This window comes from Didymosphaeria variabile (genome assembly GCF_027946475.1).
Source record: "Didymosphaeria variabile strain IMI 356815 chromosome Unknown scaffold_3, whole genome shotgun sequence".
Classification (NCBI taxonomy): domain Eukaryota; kingdom Fungi; phylum Ascomycota; class Dothideomycetes; order Pleosporales; family Didymosphaeriaceae; genus Didymosphaeria; species Didymosphaeria variabile.
Genome location: NW_026611622.1, coordinates 564,960 through 577,766, shown reverse-complemented (window position 1 = coordinate 577,766; position 12,807 = coordinate 564,960). Strand labels below are relative to the sequence as shown.

The following is a 12,807-nucleotide window of genomic DNA, read 5'->3' as shown; positions in this document are numbered from 1 at the left end:
CCATGGACTTGAGCCAGGCACAGCTCAGATCGGACGACTACCGAAAGTCCGCGGACTTAGCTGAAGCGTGTCAGTCACGTGGCTGACGCGTCTCGGGGCGCAGGCGGGAGGTCAGCTTCGATATCATGCTCTATGCAAGGAACAAGACTACACATAATGAACAACCCAAGTGGCACTTCGCTGTGATCCATCAGTTTGCGAGCGTGTACAGGAGGAACCCTGGCTTCCGCTTTAGTCTAGTCTCTTTGCTGAGTCATCCTGTGGGTCGCCTTTGCCATCGTTCAGCGAGGGGTGATTTCTACAACCAACATGCAGCCAACACATCGACGAACTCGTATTCCTTTGTCGTGCGAGCCTTGTCGAACCAGGAAGTAAGTACTCACAGGTTCTGTGAGCCGTGAGCTCGCGTTGACGCACACACATATTGAAATGTAATCGTGACAAGCCGTGCCAAAACTGCATAGCGCGCGCTCAGCAGGACGCATGCAACTACCGCGGACATAAGGATGCCGCGCCACCAGTCAGCCGTCGCAGAGGGGATGATAGTGCGATGCGGCAGCGTGTCGATCATTTAGAGCGTCTGGTTAAACGACTGGTTCCTGATCGAGCTTCTATTTCAGCAAGTGAAGGAGAAAAGGAAACGTCAAGGAGTGCCGATTCCCAGAAAGACCAGCCAACTCCGGATGGAGTGGCTGAAACCATCACCCCGGCTGCAATTGGACAGACTGTGCTGGACGGTGCCCACTCAGTATATCATGGAGGCAATGACTGGCACGTTGTGCTACAAGAAGTAGTGTACCGTTTCTTGGTCTGTAACCATTCTATCTGGGTTTGACTGACCCAAGATAGATCAGCGACCTCAAGAGTAGCCTACTTCATGAACAGGACAGCGATGTTGATCTTATGTTCGATCATCTACACTCACCTGCAGCAGATGGATCAAGCCTTCTCTTTACCCAGCCTGCACCAACCGAGCGTTTAGAGATGCTTTCTAATTTGCCACCTCGATCAGAAGTTGATCGGTTAGTATCTTGGTTTTTCGATTCTGAAAACTTTCCAGTCACCATTCCTCGTAAGTAGCTAGACATCCTCCACCAAACCTGCAGGATGCTCATAAATTGCTCAGCTATCCTTCATGAACCGACTTTTAGACACAAAATAGACTATCACTGGAGAGATCCATCTCAAACGGACCTGATCTGGCTGGGCCTCCTCTTCTCCATTCTTGGTATCACCATGCTTGCATATCACCAGCACGGCGAGTCACCAGAGTACGAAGGCCGTTCTGAGTCGTTGTTCCAACTGTATCGCACCCGCACAGGCCAATGCTTACAACGCGGAGACATCGCTAAATGCCTACCATACACGGTGGAAACGCTACGTCTCAATGCTACTGCTGAGCTGAATAGAAAAGATGATAATCGGCGCACGTTATGGATGACAACTGGAGTTATCGTCCGCGCCGCCATCAACATGGGCTACCACCGTGATCCTTCCCACTCTGCTCCTATGTCAAATGTGGAAGCGGAATATCGGAGACGTGTATGGCTCTCCGTTGTCAGTATGGACAACATAGCTTCATTTCAAGTTGACTTTCCCCGCATGGTACCCGAGTCATACTCAGACACCAAGGAGCCTCTCAATGTACATGATTGGGAACTACTAGGAAATGTAGCCGCTTTGCCTACGAGCAGACCGCTGTCTGAGCTAACGTCAGTCACGTATCTGATCGCTAAGGGACGACTATATAAAGCTTTGGGCCGAATTACAGATTTGAACAGCAGTCCCCAGCTGAGCTCATATGAGAATGTCATCGACGTTGATCGCGCCCTGCAGCAAGAATTTGAGGATCTCCAGCCTTTTGTTAAAGCTGCCCTTGCCAACGATGACTTCGCAGCTCCAACAACTGCGAATACTCCAACGTTCAGTCTAATGCATGGATATTATTTGGGTATGTGTAATTTGCACAGACGGTTTATGGCAAGAGCAAGAGAAAATACCCGCTTTAGCCTGTCTAGAGAGCGATGTGTCTCTTGTTCAGTCTCTCTCTTAACCTTTCAGCAGAGTTTGGACCCCAAATTCTACAAGATGTCGCGAACAAGGCAAACGTTTGCTCTTGCGGCGATGCTCTTGTTCTTGGAACTGGAGCTAAGGAAGAACGACACGAAGCATGAAGCTTCACCGGAAAGCAATTACCTCTTGAACATTCTGGAGAACTCAGCGAACTCTTGGGCAGAAGCAATGCATGTTTGTGAAGAAACATGGAGCATCTACCAGCTTCTTGTGAGGATGCTAGCTGCTTGCCGTACATGGGCGAACAAATCCTTGGATACTCCATGTCCAGATGATACCAATCTGAGCCTGGATCCTGGGCTTTTTGGAACATATTTTGATCCTGACGGAGAGACCCTCTACGATGTTGGCTTGACAGACGCAGGATTCGACTGGGTATGGATTTTACCCCTCCACACCAGGAAAGCACAACTGCTGATCAATCTAGGCTACATGGGATGCATCTATCGCGGAAGCCACTGCCGGCGGGCCTATGTTTTGACCGCGCGCATGCCCGAAGCTGTGGGGCCCCAACGTGTCTTGGCCGTGAATGGGTCCACATTTCGATTGTCGAGCAAGCCTCCGAAGCAAGTGGTTCGACATCGCCAAGACAGTCAGTAGGTGCTAGCGTAGTGCGCCGGTTGAGAAAGCGGTCTGACGAGATTGGTTGATTAGTTGTGTTGGGCTCTAACCAGTCTTGTACAGAATAACTTGGTCGACTCCTCCTGCCAGCTCTCACTTGGCACGGTATGATAACTACTTCGATATCTTATCGTGAATTGCCTCAGAACGGAAGGTCCCATGCTTTGGTCTTGAAGCTGATTAGGTACGTCCCACGACTGCTATGATCGGCACAGCGGATGTCTTGTGTTGCGCGGGGGCGACAAGGATCGCCAAGGATCGCCAACCTCGCATTCTCAGCTCCTACTTGAGCTTCGAGGTACATTAGAAGCAGGCAGAACGAGAGCCCTCTGCGCGCTCGTGAAGAGCCATCTGCGGTCAATATGCGCATTGCTACTGTATGCGCTCTCGCGGTCGCGGTCCTTACCTCTGCGGTGGATTCTGCCTGTATACCAGAGGCCCCACAGAAGCTATTATCCCAACCGGTTCTCCTGGAACATCCGGCTGTCGTCTCAGCATTCCGAGCGATCGAGCAAAGCTTAGATGAGTTGTTCGTAAATACGACCCGAGATGCACTCAGCTTTGTGATTGTAAGTCCATCAGAGTGAATATTGTGCAATGCTAACGAGAATGATAAGGTTCATGCGTCCAGTCCCGACAATGTCTTCGCCTATAATCATGGCATACTTAAAATGAACGAAACAATTCCCTACGGTAACGATAATGAAGTGACGAGTGATTCGATATTTCGCATAAACTCAATATCGAAAAGTTTCGCGGTGTTCTCAGCGCTTGTGGTAGAGAATTTAGCCAAGGCACAATCAGATGTCGCTTTGGGGTTCAGTCTAGATACTCCTGTTCGTAAAGTGTTACCGCAGTTTCGGCTTCCTGAGGCGGACTGGAACGATGGAGGGCGCGACATCTCACTACGCATGCTCGCTAGTCACAGCTCCGGTTTATCACGAGAAGGTTATAGCACTGACTTCAATATGGTTCTTGCCACGGGCAAAGCAGATGCAGACACTATCGGAGCAAAATGGGCCGCTGCAACGCCGGAAGGAGTCATCGAGCATGCTGCGAAGACGAATTTGATGTTCGCACCTGGGCAACGGGCGGGGTGTAGGTCATACAAACGACCCGCAAAAATTTCCTCCACTGATGAGACATAGACTCAAATGTTGGGATGTCTATACTCGCAAGTAGGTATCATTATAGCGGCTCCACATTCATTACTAAGGCTGTACTTAGGCGCCGTTGTGAACTATTACAACAATCTCACAGGATCCGATCTGAACTGGAGTCAGCTTACGATGGATCAGATCTTGTCTCCGCTTTGCATGACACACAGCTTCTTTGGCCCGATCCCGGATGCGCTACTTCCAGATATTGGTGTACCCGGAGGCCCTAATTGGGCAGACCTCGTGGTGGGCCTTGGATATGATCCTGCAGCTGGCATGTGGGTGCGTTCTTCTAAATCCTCATCGGGAAATTGAAACTAAAATATTCAACCCGCAGAGCTCGGCCAACGACCTCAGTAAATTTCTTTACAATATATGGCTTCGTCCAGACCCGCTTCATCTCATTAGTCTTCCGCAACGTCGACTTTCATTGCAGCCCAACGTAGCGCTACCAGACGGGAAGCAACTTGTAGGACCCGGTTGGGAAATAGACTTGTTCGATGTGCCAACCTCAGCCAATGCGTCTGCGACCAACAAAACATATGCATCATACGGCAAAGCTGGCGATGGAGGAGGCTGGCACTCCTGGATCGACCTGATTCCTGACTTGGGATATGGACTTGTAATTCTTACGCAAGTGTCCGGATCTGCTGATTACGTTTCCATCTCGCCGTCGGCTCTGAAGGCTGAATTTCATCAACACCTCATGCCCGCATTTGCGGAGGCGTTGACGAGCCAAGTGGAGAAACGCTTCGCCGGATGGTACGGACAAGGAGAGGACAGTGGCCTGATTGCAGATGTGGTCAAGAACAACGGGACGAACTCCACAACCTACGCAAAAGTCGAGCTTGAGGGCCAAATTCTATACCTGCGGGAGCTCGTCGTGAACGGCAGTAGCGCATTGGAAGGTCTAGATCGCCTCAGCTGGACAGACGATTACCAAGGGAGATATTTCTCCACGCCTGCCGGGGTTGCGTTGACGCCGGCAGAGGGTGCGGCAGAAAACGAGCAATTTGGACCGGGCACTCAGGTGTGGAGAATGATGATTCCTGGGCTTGACGTTTGCGACTGGTTTGATTTTGACGGGTGAGTACGCAAGCAAAACGAAATTATGTGTGAAAGAGGCTAATTGTGCCGTGCGCGATGTAGCTATCTGGATAACAATGCTTGGCCGCTGGGTAAAATTGTGTTTGTCGAAAGTGGGGATGATGTCGATCTGCATTATCCGCCATTCGACATTGTTGTCTCGAGATTGAGACATTGAGTCGTTGCCAACATTGCGGGTTGTGGGACACTTGCTGCTATTCAAGTTGTTGTCGCGGCCTAGTATCGTGGTGACTCTTGAATACCACGTCGTACTTCACTTACGGCGTGCAGTAAGACGGTGAGACCTGGATGGTTGTACTGATTCAGATCACCACAGCGAATAAACGTATTTTATTTTTACTAACTACTTCAGCTACCGTTATCTCCAACTACTGTGTACGTAACAATGCCTGCTTATCGCGCTACATCGCCTAAGCCTAAACCAGACCACTAACCACGCGGCTGAAGAACATGGATGTGTACCTTCGGAGGTTACCTTTTTTTCGGGATCTTGCTTGCGAACTGATTTATAACATCCATTTGCTTCCTCGTTTGTGAAACAGTTTCAAGGCTATATCAAGAGAGGCAGCATGCTTACTCGTTCCATCACGGCACTTGCTGCGCTCATCGTTCCCTTTGTCAGCTCCGAATCGTCTATCAATGGCGGTCACCAAAATGCACCAGCGATAGCTACAAGAGATGGATATTCCACACAGAAGGTGGCACCAAAAGTGGTGATAATCAGTATGTTTGATGGGGAGGAAGAAATCTGGTTCGGCATCCCAGAATTCGACATACTGGCCCAGAACATAACAGTCACCGGCTTCTCGCCACAATTCCCAGCTGCGCATTGCACTGCAGATGGATCCATTTGCCAGGTTGTCACTGCAATGGGGGAAATCAATGCGGCAGTCACCATAACCTCGCTATTTTTATCGCCATTGTTCGACTTGACATCAACCTACTTCCTCGTAGCTGGCGTCGGTGGTATCAATCCAGAGGTTGCGACATTGGGATCAGTTACGCTCGCGCGCTATGCCGTACAGGTTGCTTTGCAGTATGAGTTTGACCCTCGCGAGTTACCTGCAAACTTTTCAACTGGATATGTGCCTCAAGGAAGCTACGAACCGAATGTGTACCCAGGCTCTATATATGGTACCGAGGTGTTCGAAGTCAACGACGCCCTTCGAAAATTCGCTGCAGGATTTGCTAGAACTGCTGTTCTGAACGACAGCACAGAGGCTGTTGCGTATCGGGCACTATATGACACACCAGAAGGGATCTATAAGGCTGGGACGGAACCTCCAAGTGTAGTCGAATGCGACGTAACAACAAGCGACAATTGGTTCAGCGGCAGATTGCTCGGCGAAGCGTTCAGCAACTACACGAAAGTGCTTACGAACGGGACTGGAGTTTACTGCAACACAGCGCAGGAAGACAATGCTACACTGGAAGCTTTGTTGCGTGGCCATATTGCTGGACTGGTGGACTTTTCCCGCATCATTATCATGCGTACTGCTAGCGACATGGACCGACCATATCCTGGACAAGCGGCGACAACGAATATGTGGTATAGCAATCAAGGTGGCTATCCGCCTGCGCTGAAGAATCTTTACTTGGCCGGTGTGAAGATCATCGGAGGGATTGTGGGTGGGTGGAATGAAACATTTGCGCAAGGAGTCAATGCTACGAACTATGTCGGGGATGTTCTGGGGAGTATGGGCGGAACGCCTGATTTTGGACCAGGGCCTGCGTCCCAGGGACAAACTTCCAAGAGGAAGAGGGCGACTAAGAGACAGGCTAGGTCGCATCTCTAGAGTGTAATGATTACTTTCTAGTACAGCAAGAGGTAGGCAAAAAGTGGACAATCGCACAAAACAAAGTTCATCAAAAAAGCCCAAAACTACTAAGCTGATAACAAGAAACGCATGATGAACGACAACACTCGACGCTGACCGCTTCTCATGCCGTCCGTCATTTCGCCCAACACCCATCACAGCCAATCATTCATTCATTCCTTCATAACACCTGCCACAGCTAGTGTCTGTCGTTGTCCGCACAGTAACAGGTCATCCATCCGCTCCCTTCCCACGCCGCGCGCTCAGGCTCACTCGTTAACCGATTTCTCCACCGGCTTCTTCTTCGCAGCCTTCCACGAGAACTCATCCACATGCTCCTTCTCCAGCGCCTTGAGTTCCGCATTCAGCTTACGCAGTTCAGCCTTGCTAGTTCCCAAAGCTGCCTCGTCACCCTGGCATTCTTCTTCCAGGGTCTCGCAGTCCGCGATAATCTGCTGCAAAACCTGCTCATGGCTCTTCGCCTCGTCTGTATCTAGAGGGAGACGAACCGTTACTGGGATTGTACCCTCGTGGGAAGGCTCGGGAGGGTTCGGGCGGGTTTGTGCCATTGTGGTTTCGGTAACCCAGTTACGCAACTGGTGCTGAAGCAGAACGTCTTGTTGCTCTTGGAGTGTGTTGATCTTCGCCTGGCTATCGGACAGAAGCGAGGTGAGCTCGTCAATCTGGTTCTGGGCCTCAGCTAGGTCCTCCTTCAGACCGTCCACTGTGCTCTCCTGCGATATCAGCTGGTCGTCTCCGATCTGTTCGTGTTCTTCCTGATTCGTCTCCTCTCCTTGCTGGCTAGGCAGGGGCGCGAATGCTCCCGAGTTTTCCTGCAGAGCTTGCTCAAATCTAGCATCATGTTTGAACTGCAGCAGAGTGAGTGCGCCATCATTTCTAGCGCGCTCTTTCTCTACTTTGTCTGATTGTACCTTCAACGAGAAGTTCTCCGCAGTTTGGATGGACAGCTTCTCCCACAATACACCTTCGTTTGCTTTGAGGTCTTCGACATGTTGGACGTTGTAGGCGAGCTTCAATCGCAGGCTTTGGAGTTCCGACCTAAGAGCCTTGGCCTCTTCACGTAGATGCAAAGTTCCAGCGGAATGCTTTGCATCCAACTGGCTGAGTACCTGGGAATGATGCTGTTCTAGTGCCTTGTTTTTCGTTTCAGAGTCTTGGCAAAGTCCAATTCGGCGCTCGATCTCAGTCCTTGCTGACTGTAGAGACTCTAGCGCTCTATCGTAGCTCTTCTGCACGGCGGTTGACTTGGATTTGTATTCTTCCGCTTGGTTAAGGAGCTTTTGTACTCGGTTTTCATCCTTCTGAAGCTGTCGTACCTCCGCTTCAAGATCGGTGACCTTTCGCTCGTACTTCTTTCGTAAATTCGCAATCTCCTGGTCATGCTCTCGTTCTAGCTCATCAATCCTTTTCTGCCAGAGTTTCTTCTCATCTTGCTGATGTTGAACCATACTGTTCTTGTCGTTCCGGTCTCTAAGACTCTTTGCCTTTTCAGTCTTCAGTTCCAGAACCTTGGCTTCGTAAGCTTTATTGTTGTGAGATAATGCCGCGATGTTCTCGCTGCGGCATGTTGAGAGCTCTGTTTCATGCTGCTTCTTCAGCTGGATGATTATCGCACTGCGTTCCTCCTCGGAGACATTTCTCTCCTTTGTCCGTGCAGACTGTTCGCGTGCCTCGATCTCAGTCGCATGCTTCTTCTTGAGTTGAACGATTGTCGCATCGCGTTCCTTCTCGCAGATCTCCCTTTCCTGTGTCCGTGCAGCTTGTTCGCGCGTCTCGCCCTCGGTCGTAAGCCAGCCTTTGAGTCGGTCGATTGCTGCGTGGTGTTTCTCGTCGCAGGCTTTCCGTTCGTTCGCCCGTGCAGTTTGCTCGAGTGTTGCGACCTCAAGTGCGTGGTAGTTCTTGAGGTTGGATAGCATTTCGAGCTGTGCCTTTTCGCAGGCCTCCCTCTCGCTGTTTCGTGCAGATTGCTCGTTCGACCTAATTGCAGTTGCGTGCTCATGCAACAGACGCTTTATGTGCTGGTCCAGATCGTCTGCCCATTGCTCGTACAGTACCCCCAATTCGCGCTGATGCTTTTCTTCAAAACCTTCGGAGGCATGTTCATGTCGATATCGTTCTTTCAGCCGACGTAACTCTCGCACTTTGAGTTCCGACAAAGCCTTCTCATATAGCTTGTGCAACTCCTGATCCTCCGCTGCGGTTGCATGTGTCGCCGTATTCTGACCGTGATCTGCCTTGACAAGTTGTATCCGCAATGCAAGAATCTCTTTCGTTGTGTCGTCATCAAGCTTACCGTATTTCGCGTTCAATGCCCAGAAGCTTTGCTTGAGCACGGTCTGCCGGTCCCACAGTTCCTCAATGTCCTCGTCTAGCTCGACGCAGGCTTTAAAGTAAGATCGTTGCAGTATCTTACTCAGCGCAAGAAGAGAAGGCCCCGGGCCGGACTCGTGCGAGGGCTGCGCCATCCCGCGCACCTCACGCTCTCCCAGCCAGCGTGGTACCCACGAGCGTTGGGTGGATCTGTGGCCACTGACTCCTGAGCGCTTTTGGAACTGGACCCCTAGGTTTCGAGTTCTTGAGAGAATCGTACAATTGCAGAAAGTTACTGTTTCGCTGCACGCGCTTGCGAACAGGGGTAAAGTGTTTAGTCGGGTTGATAAATGTGAAGGGAGATGAGCTGGAAAAGGTGGTTAGCCGAGTCCTGCTTGCGCCTGTTACTCGTGTCTCAAGTGAACTGAGTCACTTACCGTCCGAAAGGCCGTGATAGACTAGGTTGACTCTACTTGTGGTGGTCAAGTTCCAGGGCGGGTGTTTGGGGAGGGTGCGTCAAGGCTAGAGATTTTTAAAGATGTGCGTCACGACCTTGTATTATGTGAGTGGACAGCGACCTCGTCAATTCACTCTGACACTAAGGCCAGTGGATCAGTGCTCAAGCCACTTGGCCATTCCATACGAAGCCTCATAAGCTCCCGACTAGACCAACTCTCTACCTTGCCTGTTCGCGTTCGCGCAAACTCCAAACCTCCCGGTACGTCTTTTGAAGCTGGACAGCTCGCTATCAAAATTATTGCTGCGTGCTTCCTGCGTGTTTGACTAACTGGTGTCGTAGCGCCCCGATCTCCCACCTCGACGAGCTAGTACAGGAAGTTGAGAAATGCCTCCAAAACAGAAGCCAGGCCGCCAGCAGAACGCAATCCAGGGAAATGGAGACACTCCGAGCAGCCGCGAGCAGGAGTTAGAGGCGCAGGTTGCGGAATTGCAGAAGCAATTGCGCATAACAATGAGCAATCATCGAGAGCAACTTCAGACCGCGAACACTTTCGACACGAACCACTACATTGAGGTCATGGATAGGGTCGAAGAGCTACAGGAACAGAACGAGCAGCTAAAAGCGAAGCTGAACGAGGCTCCAGAAACCTTAGGTCGTCAAGGCCAGGAGCAGTCGACCGCAGACCATCTACCCATCTTTGAGCCTGTTATCGTGCTGCCTAAAGAGCTGAAGCCATCCAAGGATGGCCACACTCTGCAGCTGATCGATCTGTACACTCGCAAGAAGGAGGAACTGCTGCAGCACAAAGAAGGGGTCGCAAAAGAGCGGCAAGAAACAATTGAAGCGATCTATACGGCTAGGCGCCGAATCCGCGAGTTCAAAGCGCAAACTCGATCAGCGCACAGTCAAGGCGCTGACTCTACCCAGCTCCAGATGCTCGCGACCTATGATGTACCGCAAGAAGTCCCGGCCTCTGAGCAGTCTCTTGAGCATCCACTCGACGCGCATATGCCTCTGGAGCCGCCGCCCATCGACGCATATCCCGCGCTCACAAGCAACCACCCGAGCACATATATGGGACCGAGCTCCTCCACACCCCTGATTGTATATTCTGAGGTCGGTCAAAATGTGGCGCAAACATTGAAGTTCGTCAGATACAGGAATGTGAGCAGCTTCGAGAAGAACGAGCAGAACGTCTCGGATGCGGATGGAGAGGAGGACGAGCACAAAGATGGCGAGAGCGTTTCAGGATACGACGAGTCAGGCACTGAGTGACGGCTTTGCGCATGGAGAGGAAGAGAGCCTAGGTGAGCGACAGGAGCTATTCTTTTGGGGCTCTGGCTAAGGAGCAGGAACAAGTGCAGCATGCGTATCGAGCTTGTGTGCAAATTGATGCAACCTTTAGGAGCTCAAGCATGATGATATGGTCAGTACTGGTCGTTTGAACGACAAGATAATCGTATGAATTTCATTTTCAGCATCGCACACGTACTGCAGAAGTGATTGCCGTGATAGCAAATCTAACACTGCATAGTCTATGATGTAACAAACTTGTTAAATATTTGTATATCCCCAGCATGCCTTCATGCCACGTATCCCGAACAGTTTTGGTCAGCTTTAGTTTGACTTGTGGTTCTTGTTCCTTGCAACTCTAATGCGTACCATGCCTACAGCAGTTTCTCTTTCCCATGCTTGCTTTCGGAGCACGTGGTGGACTATCTCGGCCAGAGGTGTAGTAATTTCATGTCGATACCGCCCATTCTTGTCATACGCGATGAATCCTGTGTCCTTCGCCATGTTGCAGAGGTCCGAAACTGTAACGAGGCACACGGTGAATACAGCATGATACATGTCCGCGAGCATGCGAACGAAGAATTCAAGCGCATCGACAGGAATGGGAGAATCTTCTATTCATGAATAGTCTGTTGTGAAGCAAACCAACAACAGACAAAAGAAAGACCTCAACGCGAACCCGCGCCAGGAGACGAGTGCTGCACTAGACTGATCTCCCCCTGCGATACAAGTCCTCTATCCGTCACAGACGCATCAGACCCTGCAGTCATCGAGCGCTGCGATTCCGTCACTGTCGGCTGCCGCTCCTCCAACTCCCACTTCAGCACCGCACTATTGTCGACAAGCGTAGCAGCCGTCGCAGAGCGCCTGATCGTGCGCCTGTGCGTAGGCAGTTCCGACATCGCCATGTCATGCACCGTGACTGGTATCTCCTTCTCCAGATCCATCCACATGGTGCTCTCATTCGCTTCGAAAGCTCGCCTCTGCAGCTGGAAGATGCCGTCGTTGACCCAGCGATCTAGTCGCGGTGCAAGGGACCTACGGAACCGCTTAAGGAAGATGAAGAAGCGGAGGATGAAGTAGTTGATGATGGATATGATGGCGGAGAAAGTCAGGATGAAAGCGAGGCCGAAGACGTTGACGTTGCTGGAAAGTGGTCAGCGTCGGCCTGGATTGGCACATCGGTGTGAATGAACTTACGCGAAGCCACCAGCTTTACGCATCTTCATCGAATGGCATAGTGTGGTATCAGCGGCTGTTGCTGGTGCGTCGGTGTAGCTATCTGCCAACTCGGTGCGTAGAATCGGGCCAACGGCTGCGTCTGAGAGCATAATTTGGAAGCCCGCCCATGCGTAATTTTCCCAATTCACTACCTCTTTGACCCATTGGTCGTCCGGTAGCTCGGTCACAAGACCATTCATGTTGAGACCTGTTTGACATGGCCTTATTAGCAATGTTCGATAATGAACAGCGACTTCGTCACCAGGGTCTGCCAGCATGCCATCGTCTTGTATGCTTCAACTACCTCGTTCGAAACATTCGGGCTGTGGGACAGTACGTACCAGCAACTAATAGCTCATCTGCAGATGCTCCGTTTGTCACATCATTGAGGAAGCTGGCTGCCCACAGAAGTTTCATTAGCGACTTTTGTAATCCAGTAAGCTCCGGAAATTGCGCAGCAAGAGATGAGTCGTCAGATGGCAGAGCAGTCAATGAAGTGCAGCTCTTATCATCACTGGAATTTGACGCGCAGAATTGATGCTGGAAGGGTCAGTGTTAGCGAATTACCCAACATGATGATGATGCCGTGCCATACCTGGACAGCACAGCCTATGGCTCCAGCAAGATTATCGGATCTGTATTCCACGCGAGATAAAGGCCCCTCACTACCATAGGAAACTTTTTGATGTGCCGAAAACAGAGGATCTGCAACGGGTCTGTGGTACAG

General features: G+C 50.9%; 5 protein-coding genes across 5 annotated transcripts; 3 read left to right on the top strand and 2 right to left on the bottom strand.

The window, feature by feature from the left end:
* Window positions 1–3,662: 3,662 nt before the first annotated feature.
* Window positions 3,663–4,941, top strand: N0V89_003537 (uncharacterized protein; the record flags this gene model as incomplete). Its single annotated transcript, XM_056212338.1, has 3 exons — window positions 3,663–3,792; window positions 3,922–4,133; window positions 4,288–4,941. 3 exons carry the CDS (start codon window positions 3,663–3,665, stop codon window positions 4,939–4,941), a joined length of 996 nt encoding a protein of 331 aa, XP_056072646.1.
* Window positions 4,942–5,246: 305 nt separating this feature from the next.
* N0V89_003536 (uncharacterized protein) lies at window positions 5,247–6,754 on the top strand (the record flags this gene model as incomplete). The annotated part of the gene is made up of 2 exons (XM_056212337.1): window positions 5,247–5,252; window positions 5,501–6,754. The coding sequence occupies 2 exons, from the start codon at window positions 5,247–5,249 to the stop codon at window positions 6,752–6,754; spliced, it is 1,260 nt and encodes a 419-aa protein (XP_056072645.1).
* Window positions 6,755–7,044: 290 nt separating this feature from the next.
* On the bottom strand, window positions 7,045–9,261 carry N0V89_003535 (uncharacterized protein; the record flags this gene model as incomplete). Its single annotated transcript, XM_056212336.1, has 1 exon — window positions 7,045–9,261. The coding sequence occupies one exon, from the start codon at window positions 9,259–9,261 to the stop codon at window positions 7,045–7,047; it is 2,217 nt and encodes a 738-aa protein (XP_056072644.1).
* Window positions 9,262–9,950: 689 nt separating this feature from the next.
* Window positions 9,951–10,841, top strand: N0V89_003534 (uncharacterized protein; the record flags this gene model as incomplete). The annotated part of the gene is made up of 1 exon (XM_056212335.1): window positions 9,951–10,841. One exon carries the CDS (start codon window positions 9,951–9,953, stop codon window positions 10,839–10,841), a length of 891 nt encoding a protein of 296 aa, XP_056072643.1.
* A 686-nt stretch (window positions 10,842–11,527) lies between these two features.
* Window positions 11,528–12,654, bottom strand: N0V89_003533 (uncharacterized protein; the record flags this gene model as incomplete). The annotated part of the gene is made up of 3 exons (XM_056212334.1): window positions 11,528–12,005; window positions 12,060–12,288; window positions 12,648–12,654. 3 exons carry the CDS (start codon window positions 12,652–12,654, stop codon window positions 11,528–11,530), a joined length of 714 nt encoding a protein of 237 aa, XP_056072642.1.
* Window positions 12,655–12,807: the final 153 nt, after the last annotated feature.